The following is a 14279-nucleotide window of genomic DNA, read 5'->3' as shown; positions in this document are numbered from 1 at the left end:
CGCAAATGAAGTTTGAAGTATTATTTTGATATGAATTTAGATTACTGAAAGTCCAGTGGGTCTCTTATGATGAGAATAAGAAAGTATATTCTAGGGGGTAGAATTCAGGGGAAAGTAATGAGCTCTATTTTAGAAATACTGGACTTTGGGACCTAAATTTGGGATATCTAGAAGGAATCGTTTCCATAGAGAAAGACTTAAAAAAAAAATCTTTCGCTAACCTACTTTTTAAGATCATTATCATAGTAGCACTATTATGTATTTTAGAAATTACTTTTTTATTCACTAGATTAGATAGTTAACATTGTTGATTCCAGTTCTGTGGTATATTAAGCTATTTTTCATATCTTTCTACTTGTTAAACCACATGGATTTTTTCTTTTCTCTTTATGTACTTTTTTCTGTCGTTTTTCTTTCTGCTCTAATTCTTTTTGCCACCAAAAAACATCCTATTTCTCCTTTTCCTTTTCTTTTCCATTGCTCATGCCTCAGTTCTTCCAGAGGTATCATAGCATATTTCACTGGGCTAAACACATTTTACTTCATATTTCACACCGTTAAAGTAATCTGTCTTATTTTTTTAAATGTGTGAAATAAAGGTCAAGCAGTCTCTTTAGCACAACAAAATAACTCGTGATGAATAAACAGGGGAGGAAAAGGGAAAGAAAGGAGTAGATCATTTTTTACTTGAAGGAGGTGAGTGTAGAGATTGAAAGATGGAGAGGAAGAATAAAAAAGGAGAAAGAAAAAATGGTTTACATGGGAGACAATTGCTGAAAGCCACTAAAAACTCCCAAGGGCTTTCTCAGGTAATACTTATTGGAACTCATGTTGTTTGCCTATTCTGATGTAGAATAAGAAGAAATTTTTTAAAACTGTGAATAATGTTTAACTCTACCACCTTAGAAATTGGAAACACTGTTTAGAGCTGTTTAGATTAGGGCATTTTATAATAGTGCAGACAACTGTCTTTTTGCATAGCTCTTCTCTGTGTAAAAACATTGTAAAGATAGTATGCTCTTTATATGACAGGTTTTTTTTATGGGGAGGTGGCATCAATGTATGAGCTAAAATGATGCATTAAAGAAAAAAAATGTAAATAAACAATTTATAAGAAATCAGGACTACCTAATGAGTAACTACTTGCACTTCTGTTAAGGTTTAGTGTGAGGTCACAGGTCAAAGTACTAATAAGAGTGTTTGGGATGTCTACTGCCATGAAACAGAATGGAAACTTGATTGATAGCTAGAGGGTTGAAGGAAAAGAGAGGAGTGGAGAAAGCAAAGGTCATGGAACTATTTCCCTTCTCTGCATGTATAATGACCAACTCATTTCAAAACACAAAATGTAGATGATATCAATCAATATAGCATATGCTGTGCACATTTCTACAAGTAATGATGAATAGTGAATATATATGAATTTACATAATATTTCAATGATCCATCAGAAAATATAGCGAAAAAGAATTTGTATGATAAAAATAATATTTTCCTATTTAGACTTTTAGAAATCACAGTGTTTCTTGTGAAATTACAAACTATATTTTGTTCCTAATTGCTATATTGAGATGTAAATAAATGTTTAATAATTTAAAAAATCTTGACAAAGTTTTCTTTTTATACAATTAGAGCATCATGTACTTTGTCACATTATTTTTTATTGTTTTTAAAAATAGGTCTGGTTTGCATGAAGTCCAGTAGCTCAGTTGTGGAGTTGGTTATGCTGCTCTGTTCTCAGGTGAGTAAAAGCAATTGTAAAATTTCTATCTTTTAGGAATTCAGAAGTAAATTTTATTTTAAAAGCATATCAGAAGTGGAAACAACTGTATCCTGAGTGTTTGATTAATTACTATTTCCAGATTATAGCCTATTAGTGATTTTACTAAGTTTTTTTTTTTTTTTTTTTTTTGAAAAACTACTTCCAAACTCAGATCCTTAATGGATCATATTGTTTTATGTACTTAGTGATCTGAGTAGGTGAGTGAAAACAGAGGTTTTTAGAATCCCATTAAAAATGTCTAGGTAATATGTAACCTCCATCTTGAGGTGACTAAATAATTCTCTGCTGTCATCTTTTATAAGAGGAGATAAAAATCAATACAATATTAAGGTTATAGAAACAGATTTATTTCTACAGCTTGAGAGTGGCATTCTGTCTCCTCTGGGAATAATGGGTTTTCTTCTTTTTTTGTGTGTAGAGGTTATAAAATGAGTGATAAATACTTTTGAACCCTTGTCATTGCTAATTATTTTTGACATGTACAGTGGATTTAGGGGAATAGTAGCAGAGCATTTAAGTACTAAATTCCTAAAAGCAGAATTACTTAGATGTTTAATAATCTTGTAAGTCTTTTTATTACTTTTATCTTATATTGTCTTAAAGATTTAGAATATATTAAAGTTGTATTTGTTCTATGTACATGTTTGTGTGAGTTTATATTTATGCACACAAGCATATAAATATAATAAAAACATGTACTTTGTGAGTGAACTATATACACTTTTGGCTTATTTTTTCATTCTTGTTTGCAATTAAATAGAGGAGTGTTTTTATTGAACTTTTTCTTTGTAGTCTTTTAAAAACAATATCTTGTTGGTAGTAAATTCCCCTACTTAAAACTTTAAAATAGCCTTTTTTAATGGGAAGGGTATTGGTCTAGAGGTCAAGGGTTCTGACCCATTTCAAAAACCTTTGACCTTCATTTATAGCCCTTATGGTTTACTTGCCTGACGAATAAGGATAATGCAAAATTAATGTTTCTTTGCATTGATTTATTCATTTTAGTGCCTATATTGCCAAATTTATTTAGACTGTGCTGATGGACATTTCATGAATACAAATGAAAGAATCATAGAAGGTGTGAAAAATCAATACTGTGCAGTGTCAATAAAGTGCAATAAGAACAATTACTTGTAGAGATTACACTTAATGGATTTTACAATGAACTAGGCAACGAGTAGTTGTGTTTCTAGTAGGCTTATTATTCTGGCTGTAGTGAGAATCATATTTGCATAACTTAATCATCTTCAGAAAACAGTATCTTGGCATTTAACAAATTTCTTTCTCCTCTACAGTTGTCTGTATTGAAATAATTGCTTACTTAATTCTTGGAAGGAAATTACCTTGCTACTACTATGGTACCTGTGTAAAATTTGTTAATGTACAATTTTAGTTATCTTTCTTCAAAAAATTGACAGAAATTACTGTTTATATTGATATAATTTTATATTTTGTTTTTCTTTTGTAAAAAAAAATTTACTTTATAGACAATGAGGAAAATGTTTTTAATATGAGGAAAAATGTCATAAGTTTCACACACACAAACACACTCTCACACAAAGACACATGAGTAGTGTTCTCTTTAGTATATCACATAGCTGAATGTTAGAAGCCAAAAAAGAAAGGGAATAAAATGACATGCTCTAATGCATCTATTTGTCAAAAATGTCACAGTGCTGTTTAATGCTAATCTAATCAAATGAGATATGAAGATCACTTAGCCAAGTAAATAACAAAAAGACAAGAAACCTTAGTATTGTTATTCAAAAGAAAAAAATATATATATTTTTACTTGTTAAATTGTTAAGTATTTTGAGCTTAAAAACTTATTGCACCAGTAATATATATTCACTATGAGAAATGATGTGAGAAATAAAGCAAAAATTAGCTCCAGATGTATACAGATTGTCCTACAGTGATAATTACATTTTTCACTTTGAATTTTCCTAATTCAAAGAGGTCAGTGTGGCAATCACAAAAGTGATTTATTTTGTTAAGAAGTGAACTGTCTTTTTATACATGAAAGCTAAAGAGATATGAAATTCAATTTCAGGACGACATTTTGCAGATATTGGGAGGGGATGGGTTGAGCTTGATTGATATATTTTTTTGGTCCAAGTTACAGCAGTAAGTGAACAGATAGCATCTTGCTAAATTTCTAATTAATTTTTTAAGAGGAGATGGAGAGGATTGTGTGACAAAGATCAAAAGATCAGGTCAAAAACTAGTTTTTAATCTCATAAATAATCTGGTATACTAGTGAACTTAACATCTGCAAATGTGATTTTAAACTTTACAAATTACGGATGTTTAATTTTGTGAAATTCAAACACACTTTGATTATTTCTCCTGTTTTCATTTAAAGTAATTTTATAGTTACATTGTTTAACATAGTATTTAACAAACCATCTTTTGTAACAAGAGGGAGATTAAACTCAGACTTTAAAAATAGGCAAATTTTCTTATTTGGAATATTATCATTAGCAGCAAAAAGACCATAGAATAATATAAATGTGCAATAATGATTCATTGAGCCACAGAATTAATAATTTTCCCTGCAGACATTTTTATGGAAGAAGCAGCTATTTAAAAAAAGAAAGAAAGAAAAAAATAGTTAACTCTAGAAATAGTTGTATTTATTGGTAGGATAAAGGAGTCCTTACTACAATTGGTCTATTCACAGATATAACTAGAAGATAGTTTATATAAAATAGCTCAACATTTACACTCCATAACCTTGATTTAAAATATTTTGTTATCTAAAAATTAGGTGACATTTGATATTTAGGAAATTCTATTTTTAATGTATAAAAGTGGAATACGTTGTCATATGTCCAATATTGTTTTCCACAAACATAAAACTTATAGGTTCCAAGTGTTCACACATTTGTGAAAATACCACCATTTGTGAAAAGTCTTCTATATTTTAAAAAAAGTTTCATTTAACATTACTTTAGCCTTCTTGTACAAAATGTTTGTATCCTGCTTATTTGACATTAATATCATTTTTTGAAAGAACTGACGTTACATTCAAGGCCACTTTATAAAAGCGTTGCATTGCTCATCCTAATTCAGTCTGACATACATTCCAATAACACTACCTCCCTTCTTGGGTTTAAAGCCAAATTTATGGCTGTGCATTGTGAAGTGCATCATTTAAAAATGGTTTCAACCCAAAACATCTAATAAATAAATAATGTGTATGGCTACTCAGTAGTAGACTTTCCAGACTAGAAATCATTCCATCGGATACTCAACAGTCCACTATCGGAGAGGGCTGTCAGATAAATCTTATAGTAGCTGCATTCATGTCCTGTAAATCACATGTTATTGTCTGAGCCTTCTGCCAGGTCATCTATTCTTTTCACATTTATCAGAAATGCATACAGTATATAGAAAAAATAGAAGCACTCTATAGTCTGGCCTGGTGTCCTATATGAGTAATTAAAGAGCAAAAGTTAAAATAAAATACTATTTTATTTAGATGTTTTTAAATGGAACATTATCAAAACATATTAAGTTTGTAATTTTGAATTTTGTTTCCTTGACATTATGGTATGGAACCTTATTACACACATATGAAAGTTTTCCCCCCTAGTTTTTAAATCTAAAATTTCTAAATAATCTAAAAATTCTGTTCCTTTAAAATGTATTCAAATAGCAATAAGTTTTGATTAGTTTTATTTCTTTTTTGGAATTTGAATCTCTTAGACCTGATCTTATAGTCTGTCTTTGCAATTAAGGGATTTTTCTTATCCCCTTTTTTAACTTCTCATGTTCTTTCTCCTCTTTTCTATGATGCATTATAATGTGACACCATGAAACGATCAATTCATTTGAAGTCTTAGGATTTGTGTCCAAATTTTGCTTCTTTATGTGTACTTGGGCCAGTTACTGTATTTTACTGGACATTATCTTTCTCAGCTATGAAGCAGTTTAATCATGACCTCAACAATTCTTTCCATCTCAAAATCTACTCTGATTCTTTCCATTTATTGTTTCTGAATACATGACATTTAATACTTATTTTTCTTTTACTTTTTGAATTTTTCTTTTTTGATCTTTTGAATATGAGTAGATATCATTAATGTCAATTCATTCTCCTCAGCTACCAAATGAAAATTTTACTTCCAATAGTCTGTCATTTCTTGGAATAGATCATAATATTGACTGCTCCCTTTTGCTTGCAAGCTCATGTTTAATTTTTTATACACACACACACACACACACAAAACATCCTAACTTTTATATAAAATTTAGGATTGCAAAGTGGTCTACACATAAGAAAAGAAGTTCAATTAGGAATCTGCTGTATTTAGGAACATTAAGCCTTTGTGGCAGGTTAATTTGTGAGAATGCTTTATAGTATTTCCTCTAGTATAAAACTTGAAAAATCTTTAATGGTATTCATTGAAATAGCCTTTAATGATAATTAGCAAAGATGGAACTGTTAATGCTCAAAGTAGTAATTATTATTCACCTTGTTTGTGAGGCCAGAATTACTATTATTTTTAATAATTAGGACTTCAAGTAAGTTTTAAGTGACTATTATTTTATAGGAGTGTAAATATCAAAATTGAAATGAGGAGAAGACCTTTATTTGAATCATCACTATGACATTTACATTATGTGATTAGAAGGAAGTTTCTTAAACATTTTGCTCCTGTTTCCTCATCTGGAAGACACAGAAATAACATTTGTATTCTGTTTCCAAGGGCTTTTGTGAACCCAAAGCTTAAAAATCTTTATGTAGAATGTCAATCCAAGTTATTACTATAATTACTTACAGTGTATCTTTAAATATTTAGTTAAGAAAGAAGATACTAGAATTGTTGGTGGCAGTGTGAGCTTAGGGGAAAGGGAAAGGGATAGCCATTTATAAGAACCTATTATGTATGTGATAAGTATTGTTAGGTTTCACTAGAAGATGATACTTGATTAAACTAAATTTTGAAAGAAGCCAGGGTTCAGACTGTGCAAATGCATAGTAATAGGAAATTGGATCTTATATGTGGACAATAGCAAATGGGCCAATTGGGTTGGATTGTTGAGTTTGTGAAGATGAGTACTGTGAACTTGGGAAAGTTGACTAGAAACAGATTTAGATGGGCAGTAATGTGAAACAAAGCATGTATGTTTTTTATCCTTGAAGTTTTGGGAAGATTCTGGAAACAAATGTAGCCAACATTGCTATGCATTAAAGATGGGTTAATTGAAAAAATGTTATGTCTAACCATTGTGTTATCATATTCATGGCTGGCTTACTGATCACTGGGACTAAGAATAAATATATTTTAGCAATAATTGATGTTTCCTTAGACATTATTTTGGGCTTATCAGAGAGATCTGAGATTGTTTCCATGCTTTTGGCTTCTTCCCCCTCTTAAGATTCTCTGTGTATTAGTGTAAACTTTCTCCACATTGTATTATATCCAACACAAATCTCTACTTTATGTACTTGGTTTCATTTTGGTTCTTTTTCTGCATTTCTCTAGTTCCATTTTTAGAACCCCCTTCCAAAAGACAACTTTAGTGATCTTTCCAACTGCTACTATACCCCTTCCTAAATCACCTTGTATTTATTTTTTCTATACTTGTATAAAACTTGTACCTTTTATTAGACTGTAAGCTACCTTTGAGTAGGTAGGGTCTGTTTCACTTTTTGTCTTGTATCCTTAGTGTCTTATATATAGTCCATATTCAACAAATGCTTGTCGATTTCTAAATGAACATTAAAGTAAAAAGATGTAGCATTACAATTCTTGAACACTTAAGCAGATAGCAGTAAGTTCTGCACCTTTAACTAGTCTGATGATTTGTCATCACAGGTACTTGAGTAACCATTAAAAATATTTTGCTGGTGTTTGGAAAAAAAAAAATCATTGTCATTTCATACTAATTTCCCTTCTTCCCTGGTAGAACTCTCCTTTGTAGCATAGAAATACAATTAAGCAAAAGAAACCAGTATGTTGGACTTGTTTGATACTGTAGGACTTACTCAGCACTTAAATTCAATCAGCTTTCTGCTCAGGGTAGGAAAGCTTACTGCGTTGTTCATGTTCTGTAATTATAATTAGTGATTGCGCTAATAGGTGTTTTAAAGTCTTTCAGTATTGTTTTTCCTGTACATGGTTTACTTTGAATTTGTTCATATGTCTTCTCAAGTCTAAATTTTTTTTTTAATTTCATATTTTCTTTTAAACTTTAATTCCAAAAAGAATACTTCAGTGTATATAGCAGAACAGAAAAAGAGTGTATGTGTGTGTGTGTGTGTGTATATATATATATATATATATATATATATATATGAGATTTACTTATTTATTTATTTATGAAAAATGTATGATAAATTCTCATCATTACCTTTACAACTATCATGCTAGTCTTTTCTTCCTTTTCAGTTTACTTCTGTTGTTTTCTGTGCAATTAAAAAAAAAAAAATGTCGGTCTCCTTCCCCCCTTTTTTCCATCACTGTTGCTAATGTCCCTATTATCTCTGTGGCCCACCTCTCCATTGTTGTTCACGTGTTCAATTATGTCCAACTCTTTGTGACTATAGCATGCCAGGCCTTTCTGTTTTCTACTATCTTCCAAAATTTGTCCAAACACACATTAGTTTCTCATCCTCTGCCATCCTTTTTTCTAGTGAGTCCTACCCTTTCCTTATGTAGCCAAAGCATTGAATTTGAACTTACACATATTTGACCTTTCGGTGAATAGCCTGAATCAGTTTCTTTTAAGTACTGGTTAATTTGATCTCCTTGCTATTTAAGAAACACTGAGAAATCTTCTCCAGTGCCCTAATTTGAAAGCATCAATTTTGAAAGCCCTACTCCCACAGCCATACATTGTTACTGGAAAAACCGTAATTTTGACTATACAATTCTTTGTTGGCAAGGTACTATTTCTGGTTTTTAAGTATACTGACCAGATTTGCCCCAGCTTTTCTTCTAAGGAGCAAGTATATTTTAATTGCATTGATCTTTAAACCCAAGAATGTAAAATCAGACACTGCTTCTATTTCTTATTCTTTTTTCCAGGAATGATAGGGCTAGTTTCCAAGACCTTAGTTGTTTTTTATTTTATTATTATTATTTTTTAAATATTAAGCTTCAAATCAGCTTTTACACTCTTGTCACCAATTCTAACTTCCTCTTCATTTTCAGCCAGCAACTTTAATTCTGCCTTTTGGTTCATGCAAAATGACATTTTGCATAATGTATTCTGTGTATAATTAAACATGTATATAATTAAATATGCAGCCTTATTATACTCCTCATCCAATCTTAAACCAAACAGTTTTTCAGTTCTAACTGTTGCTTCTTGGTTCAAATATAGATTTCTTAGGAGACAAGTAGGATGATCTGGTAGCCCTATTTTTTTGAGGACTTGATACATTTTATTGGGATCCACATAATCAAAGGCTTTAGTGTAGTCACCAGAGCAGAGATTGATATTTTCTGGAACTCCCTAGCTTTCTATATAAGCCAGGAAATGTTGGCAATTTGGTCTCTGGTTCTTCTGCCTCTTCAAAAAGCAACCTGCTCTTTTAGTAATTCTTGGTTCACATGTATACCCATCTTGCCAATTGAAAGCCAAGAGAAAGGGGAAAAATAAACAAAGATGTAATAAATCAGTCAAAAGAATTCATGGCATTGCTATGTCTACTTCTGGAACCTTAAGTTTTCTTTTCTGTATCAAGAGATATAAGAAGATAGGCAACATGCCTTCATCATAGATTGCAATGTTTTTATTTTTTTTTTTTTTTCCCTCTGTGTGGTCCTTGGATAAATTCTTCTCATGATTCTACCCACTGAGTTCAATTTTCTGTATTTCTGCATCAGACTATATATTTTTTATTGTTTTATTAAGAATAAGGTCTGGAGCAGCTAGATGGAGCAGTGGATCAAGCACCAGCTCTGAAGTCAGGAGGATCTGAGTTCAAATCTGGTCTCAGACACTTAACACTTCCTAGCTGTGTGACCCTGGGCCACTTAACCCCAATTGTCTCAGCAAAAATTTTTTTAAAAATGAGCTCTGTCTGATATGCTTTCCTTGCCCTTTCCTCCATGTTTGCTTATTCCTCACTTATTCCAATTTTGAAAAATAGGATTTTCAGTACTCTTCATCCTCTATATACTAGTATATCCTTTTTAACTTCCCTTCTCTTTCTCCTTTAAATCCCTCAGTACAAAATGATACAATTCCATGTCCTATATTTTTCTTGTTGAATTCGGTATACTTTGAAGACATTAAGGTTCTAAAGAAACACTTGTTCCTCCTCCCCATTACAGTGGTAACACTGTAATGCTATATCATTATATACTCTCCTAATAAATATATATTTTCTGACATCACTCAACTTTCATTCTTATGAACATAATGGGGAATTACTGAATCATATTCAATATCTTGTATTAGTTTAAATAAGGAAATAACATTCTCATGAATATAGTTGAAAGAGCTATATAAGGTAGATAGTATAAACTAATAATAATAATAAGTGACTAACATGTTCATACCATGTTAGTGTTTACACCAAGGAGGTGTGAATACAGAATACAGAAAAAAGTGACTCATGTATATACTAAAATATTCATAGTACTTTTTGGAGTGTCAAAGTAATTGAAATATAGTTGATACCTTTAAAATTGAGGAGTAGCTAAACAAATTATGGTACAAGAATTTAATCTCATATTGTTGTCCTTTAATAAATGGCATGGGAAGAACAGCCACCAAAAACTATTGAACGTGAATTTTTAAAAATTGATTAGAACAAGGTTGGTCCCATAGGAGCAATATGAAGGTACTGCTGCCACTCAGCACATCCTTTGGATGTTAGAATATGTGAGTGTGTAATATTGCATATAAAACAAGCCTCTTTCTATGCAGTAATTGGTTTTCTGTTTTTTTTCAACTTCTTCAGTTCTTAAAAAATTCTCTATCAGAATGGATGACTTTCTAGGTAGGGTTAGGGAGAGAGAGATAGGGAGAAATGTAAATTATATTAATACAAATTATTAATAAAACTATATTTTAAAATCTATTACTTTGATTAATATTAGAAGGTAAAACCATTTTCTTCTTTATTCATAACAATTTAATGTGAAGATCGCTTATTTTTAAATCAGCAGGAGTCAGGAATTCAGGTTAGGGGAAAATCGTCAGTCTTTATTCTCAGTGTAGAAGGATCGGAGGTGGAAGAGAATCGACGATAGCAATGTGTGCAGCTGAGTCAAGAAGCTAGCTAGACCAGCAGTCACACGACCAGCAGCTAGGAGAATGGACCCAGGCCCAATGTCTCCCAGCTTCTCTTCCTGTCTCTCTCTCTCTCTGCCTCCACCCACCAAAATCGTCATTTCCTATACAACACATCAGGACTTGCTCGGAGAGTAGGCAGGGACCATTCTTTATCCAATCATGTATATTAATAGAGTATAGCCCAATTACTATTTAGCCTCACGTACTTGGGACCTCAGTGCATCAACTCAAACCTCAGCCCATTAAAATTGCAGGCAGTGATTTTCAGGTACCATCACTTTTGCTCACAAAGATGCAGTAACATTTTACTATATCCGTCTTCCCCAAAAATTAATGGCAGAGAAGTCTGAATGTTTATAATCTCCTTATTTTAATAAAAAATGTGTTATTCAAAGGTATTTCCATCCATCTTATATTTATCTTTGATAATAAACATATAAAAGTCAGTGAATATTCTACTAAACTTTTTTTCCTTAACATTTTCTTCTATAGTGAGAAATTTTCAAAGCAATTTACAGAACTAAAAATATGATCAAATAGCCATCCTTCTTTTACCCATCAGATTATTTTGATCTGATCAGACTCCTACTCAGGATAAGATTTCATTACTTTCATTATTTCCACATTGTTTTCTTTCTTAATTCTGTAAAGATCTCTTTTTTTTTTTTCAATTTTAGATCCTATAGTTTCTTTCTAGATTATATTTTGAGCATTGCAGTAATCTTAATTTACATATATTGGACTTAGTTGTGCTTTTTGAAAGTGTCAGTGCCCATGACCTTTTGGTCAGGGGAAAAAAATCAATAACAATACATTGTTGAGCCCTTTAATTCACTGCTATTGGGTTAAAAAAAAAGTCACTGTTCATTTCTGACTGCCTAGTTTTTTTCTTTAGAGCTTCTATCAATGTTACTGTTATAATAGATAAAAGCTGGGAACACAAATACATCCATTATAATCATTCTGTACCATATTACCAAAAGGCCTGTTTATTTAATTTTGACCTAAAAAAAATTTTGTGTGAAACAGAAACAATATCTTCTATAGAGTAAAATAAAGACTCTTGAAGCATGGGTTGGGGTATTGGTTTTTTATGTCCTGCTTGAGTAGATCTTTGAAAATAATGTTTAAAGCTTAAAGAATGGAAATTGGATGTGGAAGATCTTATATTACTTTGTAATTTTAAAGAGTAATCTGAAATCCATCCACCTGATAGCTCTTTTACCCTGTAGTGATTTGGCAGAAATATTTTTTCTGAATATGCTTAAATTGAATCATTTGAATACAGACATTTAGCTAGTATATATTAATTTTTGCTCAAGACTCCAAGCTCTTTTTTCTTCCCTTTAAAGAAAAGCCTTAATTTAAAAAAACAAAAAAGCATTCATTTTATCACATGTAATAAAAGGACTTTTATTTTTATTTGGACATTTTTGTCATGTTTTAGGTGAAAAGTTATGCAAAAAACCTTTCTATGATATTAAGTGAAATCCCTCATTTTAAGGTTAAAATAATTATAACTTCACATGTAATATTTCTTCTGAAATACAAGGCATCCTGTTGCTTCACCAGCACACTAGGACTTCGAAAACATAACCATTTAAGGGGAATTTGGTGGAATGGGGAACATACCCCGTGGCTTGGCAGTCTAGTCAGAAGGATGAGACCATGCTGATTCTATAACTAGATCTTTGAACAATATTCTCATGGGTGGTAAATGCAAAACAAAGTAATATCAACTGGCACTTAATTCTGTAAGTTCCCTGCTGATTGGGCTATGCAGTGAAATAGAACTCTTCCTGACAGGAAGTCAGCCTAGGAGTGTGGAGACCTCTGAAAATAAAGTGGGCTTTAATTTGGCACCCTGCTGCTTTACAACTAGTCTGTTTAACTTGGAGCTATGAAAAGGGTTGAGCAAATGGTAGAGATACAGGACATTGGAATTTCAGTGAATGTTAACTTTTTTTTTTTTTTTTTTTGGTTTTATAATAATTGTAACTGAAGGAATCTGTGCACATGTCCTATTGATGTTTCTTGACTTTTTCTGTTGCATTTTTTAAAAAATTACATTGAATCAAATCATCCATACTCAGAAAATCATAGACTGAGAGGAAATTGTACAGTATGGAAAGTATAAAAAATTTTTGCTATGATATGGTAGGTTAAAATGTGTAGGGCTTAATCCTATGAAAATGTTTTGGATAAAAGATGATTCTATTGCTTTGGGGCAAAATGTTTAGAATTGCAGAATATTAGAACAGAGAGAGGGATTATTTCTTATTCCAGCAATGTAATGCAGTGAAAGGAATGCAGTTTGAAGTCAGAAGACAGTCACTCAAATCTTGACTCTGCAACCTTGCCAATGTTAATTACTCTGAGTGTCAGTTTCTTTCTATTAAGAACTATGAAAAGTTGAAAGCCTTTATGATTGAATGAGTCAGTAGGGCTGTTTTTATCTGATAGTATTATCTGGGTATAGAGCAGTTGTTATCAAGGATTACTTTAAATATGGTGATTGATTCAATATCCCCCAACCCTTTGTTACCAAATTAATTTCTTTGCATATAATCTCTACACATTTTAGGAGAAAGTTAGCTACTTTGCTATCTTATAAAGAGCATTGCTCTTGTAGTCAAAGTATCTTAGGTAAATTCTGGTTGTGATACTACCTCTGTGACCTTGGAAAATTACTCCCTCCTTAGGACTCGATTTTTTCATATATAGCATGAGGAAGTTGGACCAAGTGATTTCTAAGAACAAGATCAGAACTAAATCCTGTATTTTAGGTTATTATCATGAAATAGTGAATTATTTCATTGAATAAAATTTAAGACTGGTTTTCAAAGCCTTCCTATGCTGCTGGTTTGTTCTTCTTTATATATACACAACATACATATAGGGGTGTGTGTGTGTGTGTGTGTGTGTGTGTGTGTGTGTGTGTCCCTTCCTATTCTTTTTTCAGTTTATTATAAATTTGACTAGAACTAGTCAGTTATTTGTTCCCTTCGGTGTCTGCTTTGGGATAGTGTATTTACATATAATATGTGTTTTGATGTTGAGTGATAGCTATACTTAAATGCTGTTTGCAGGTATAGCTCATTTATGTATCCTGTTTCTAGATATTATACAGATTTATATAAAAATTTTTGACTTTAGAACTTCATCTTATAATTAACATTTGATAAATCAAGATCAATAGGAGTGCTATTTTCACAGTTTTTCTGGGAATACTTAT

At 31.5% G+C, this 14279-nt stretch overlaps 1 protein-coding gene across 8 annotated transcripts in view; it reads left to right on the top strand.

The window, feature by feature from the left end:
• The window catches only part of LRBA (LPS responsive beige-like anchor protein), a 754452-nt gene that overhangs the window by 270643 nt on the left and 469530 nt on the right, over positions 1-14279 (top strand). For all 8 annotated transcript variants that reach the window (XM_012552173.3, XM_023505940.2, XM_031943309.1 and 5 more), the window contains one exon: positions 1680-1741. In XM_012552173.3, coding sequence (XP_012407627.1) covers positions 1680-1741 — 62 coding nt within the window. The remainder of the gene's footprint in view (positions 1-1679; positions 1742-14279) is intronic.

This window comes from Sarcophilus harrisii, chromosome 6 (assembly GCF_902635505.1).
Source record: "Sarcophilus harrisii chromosome 6, mSarHar1.11, whole genome shotgun sequence".
Classification (NCBI taxonomy): Eukaryota; Metazoa; Chordata; class Mammalia; order Dasyuromorphia; family Dasyuridae; genus Sarcophilus; species Sarcophilus harrisii.
The sequence above is the reverse complement of the archived record's forward strand: the minus strand, read 5'-3'. Positions and strand labels throughout refer to the sequence as shown.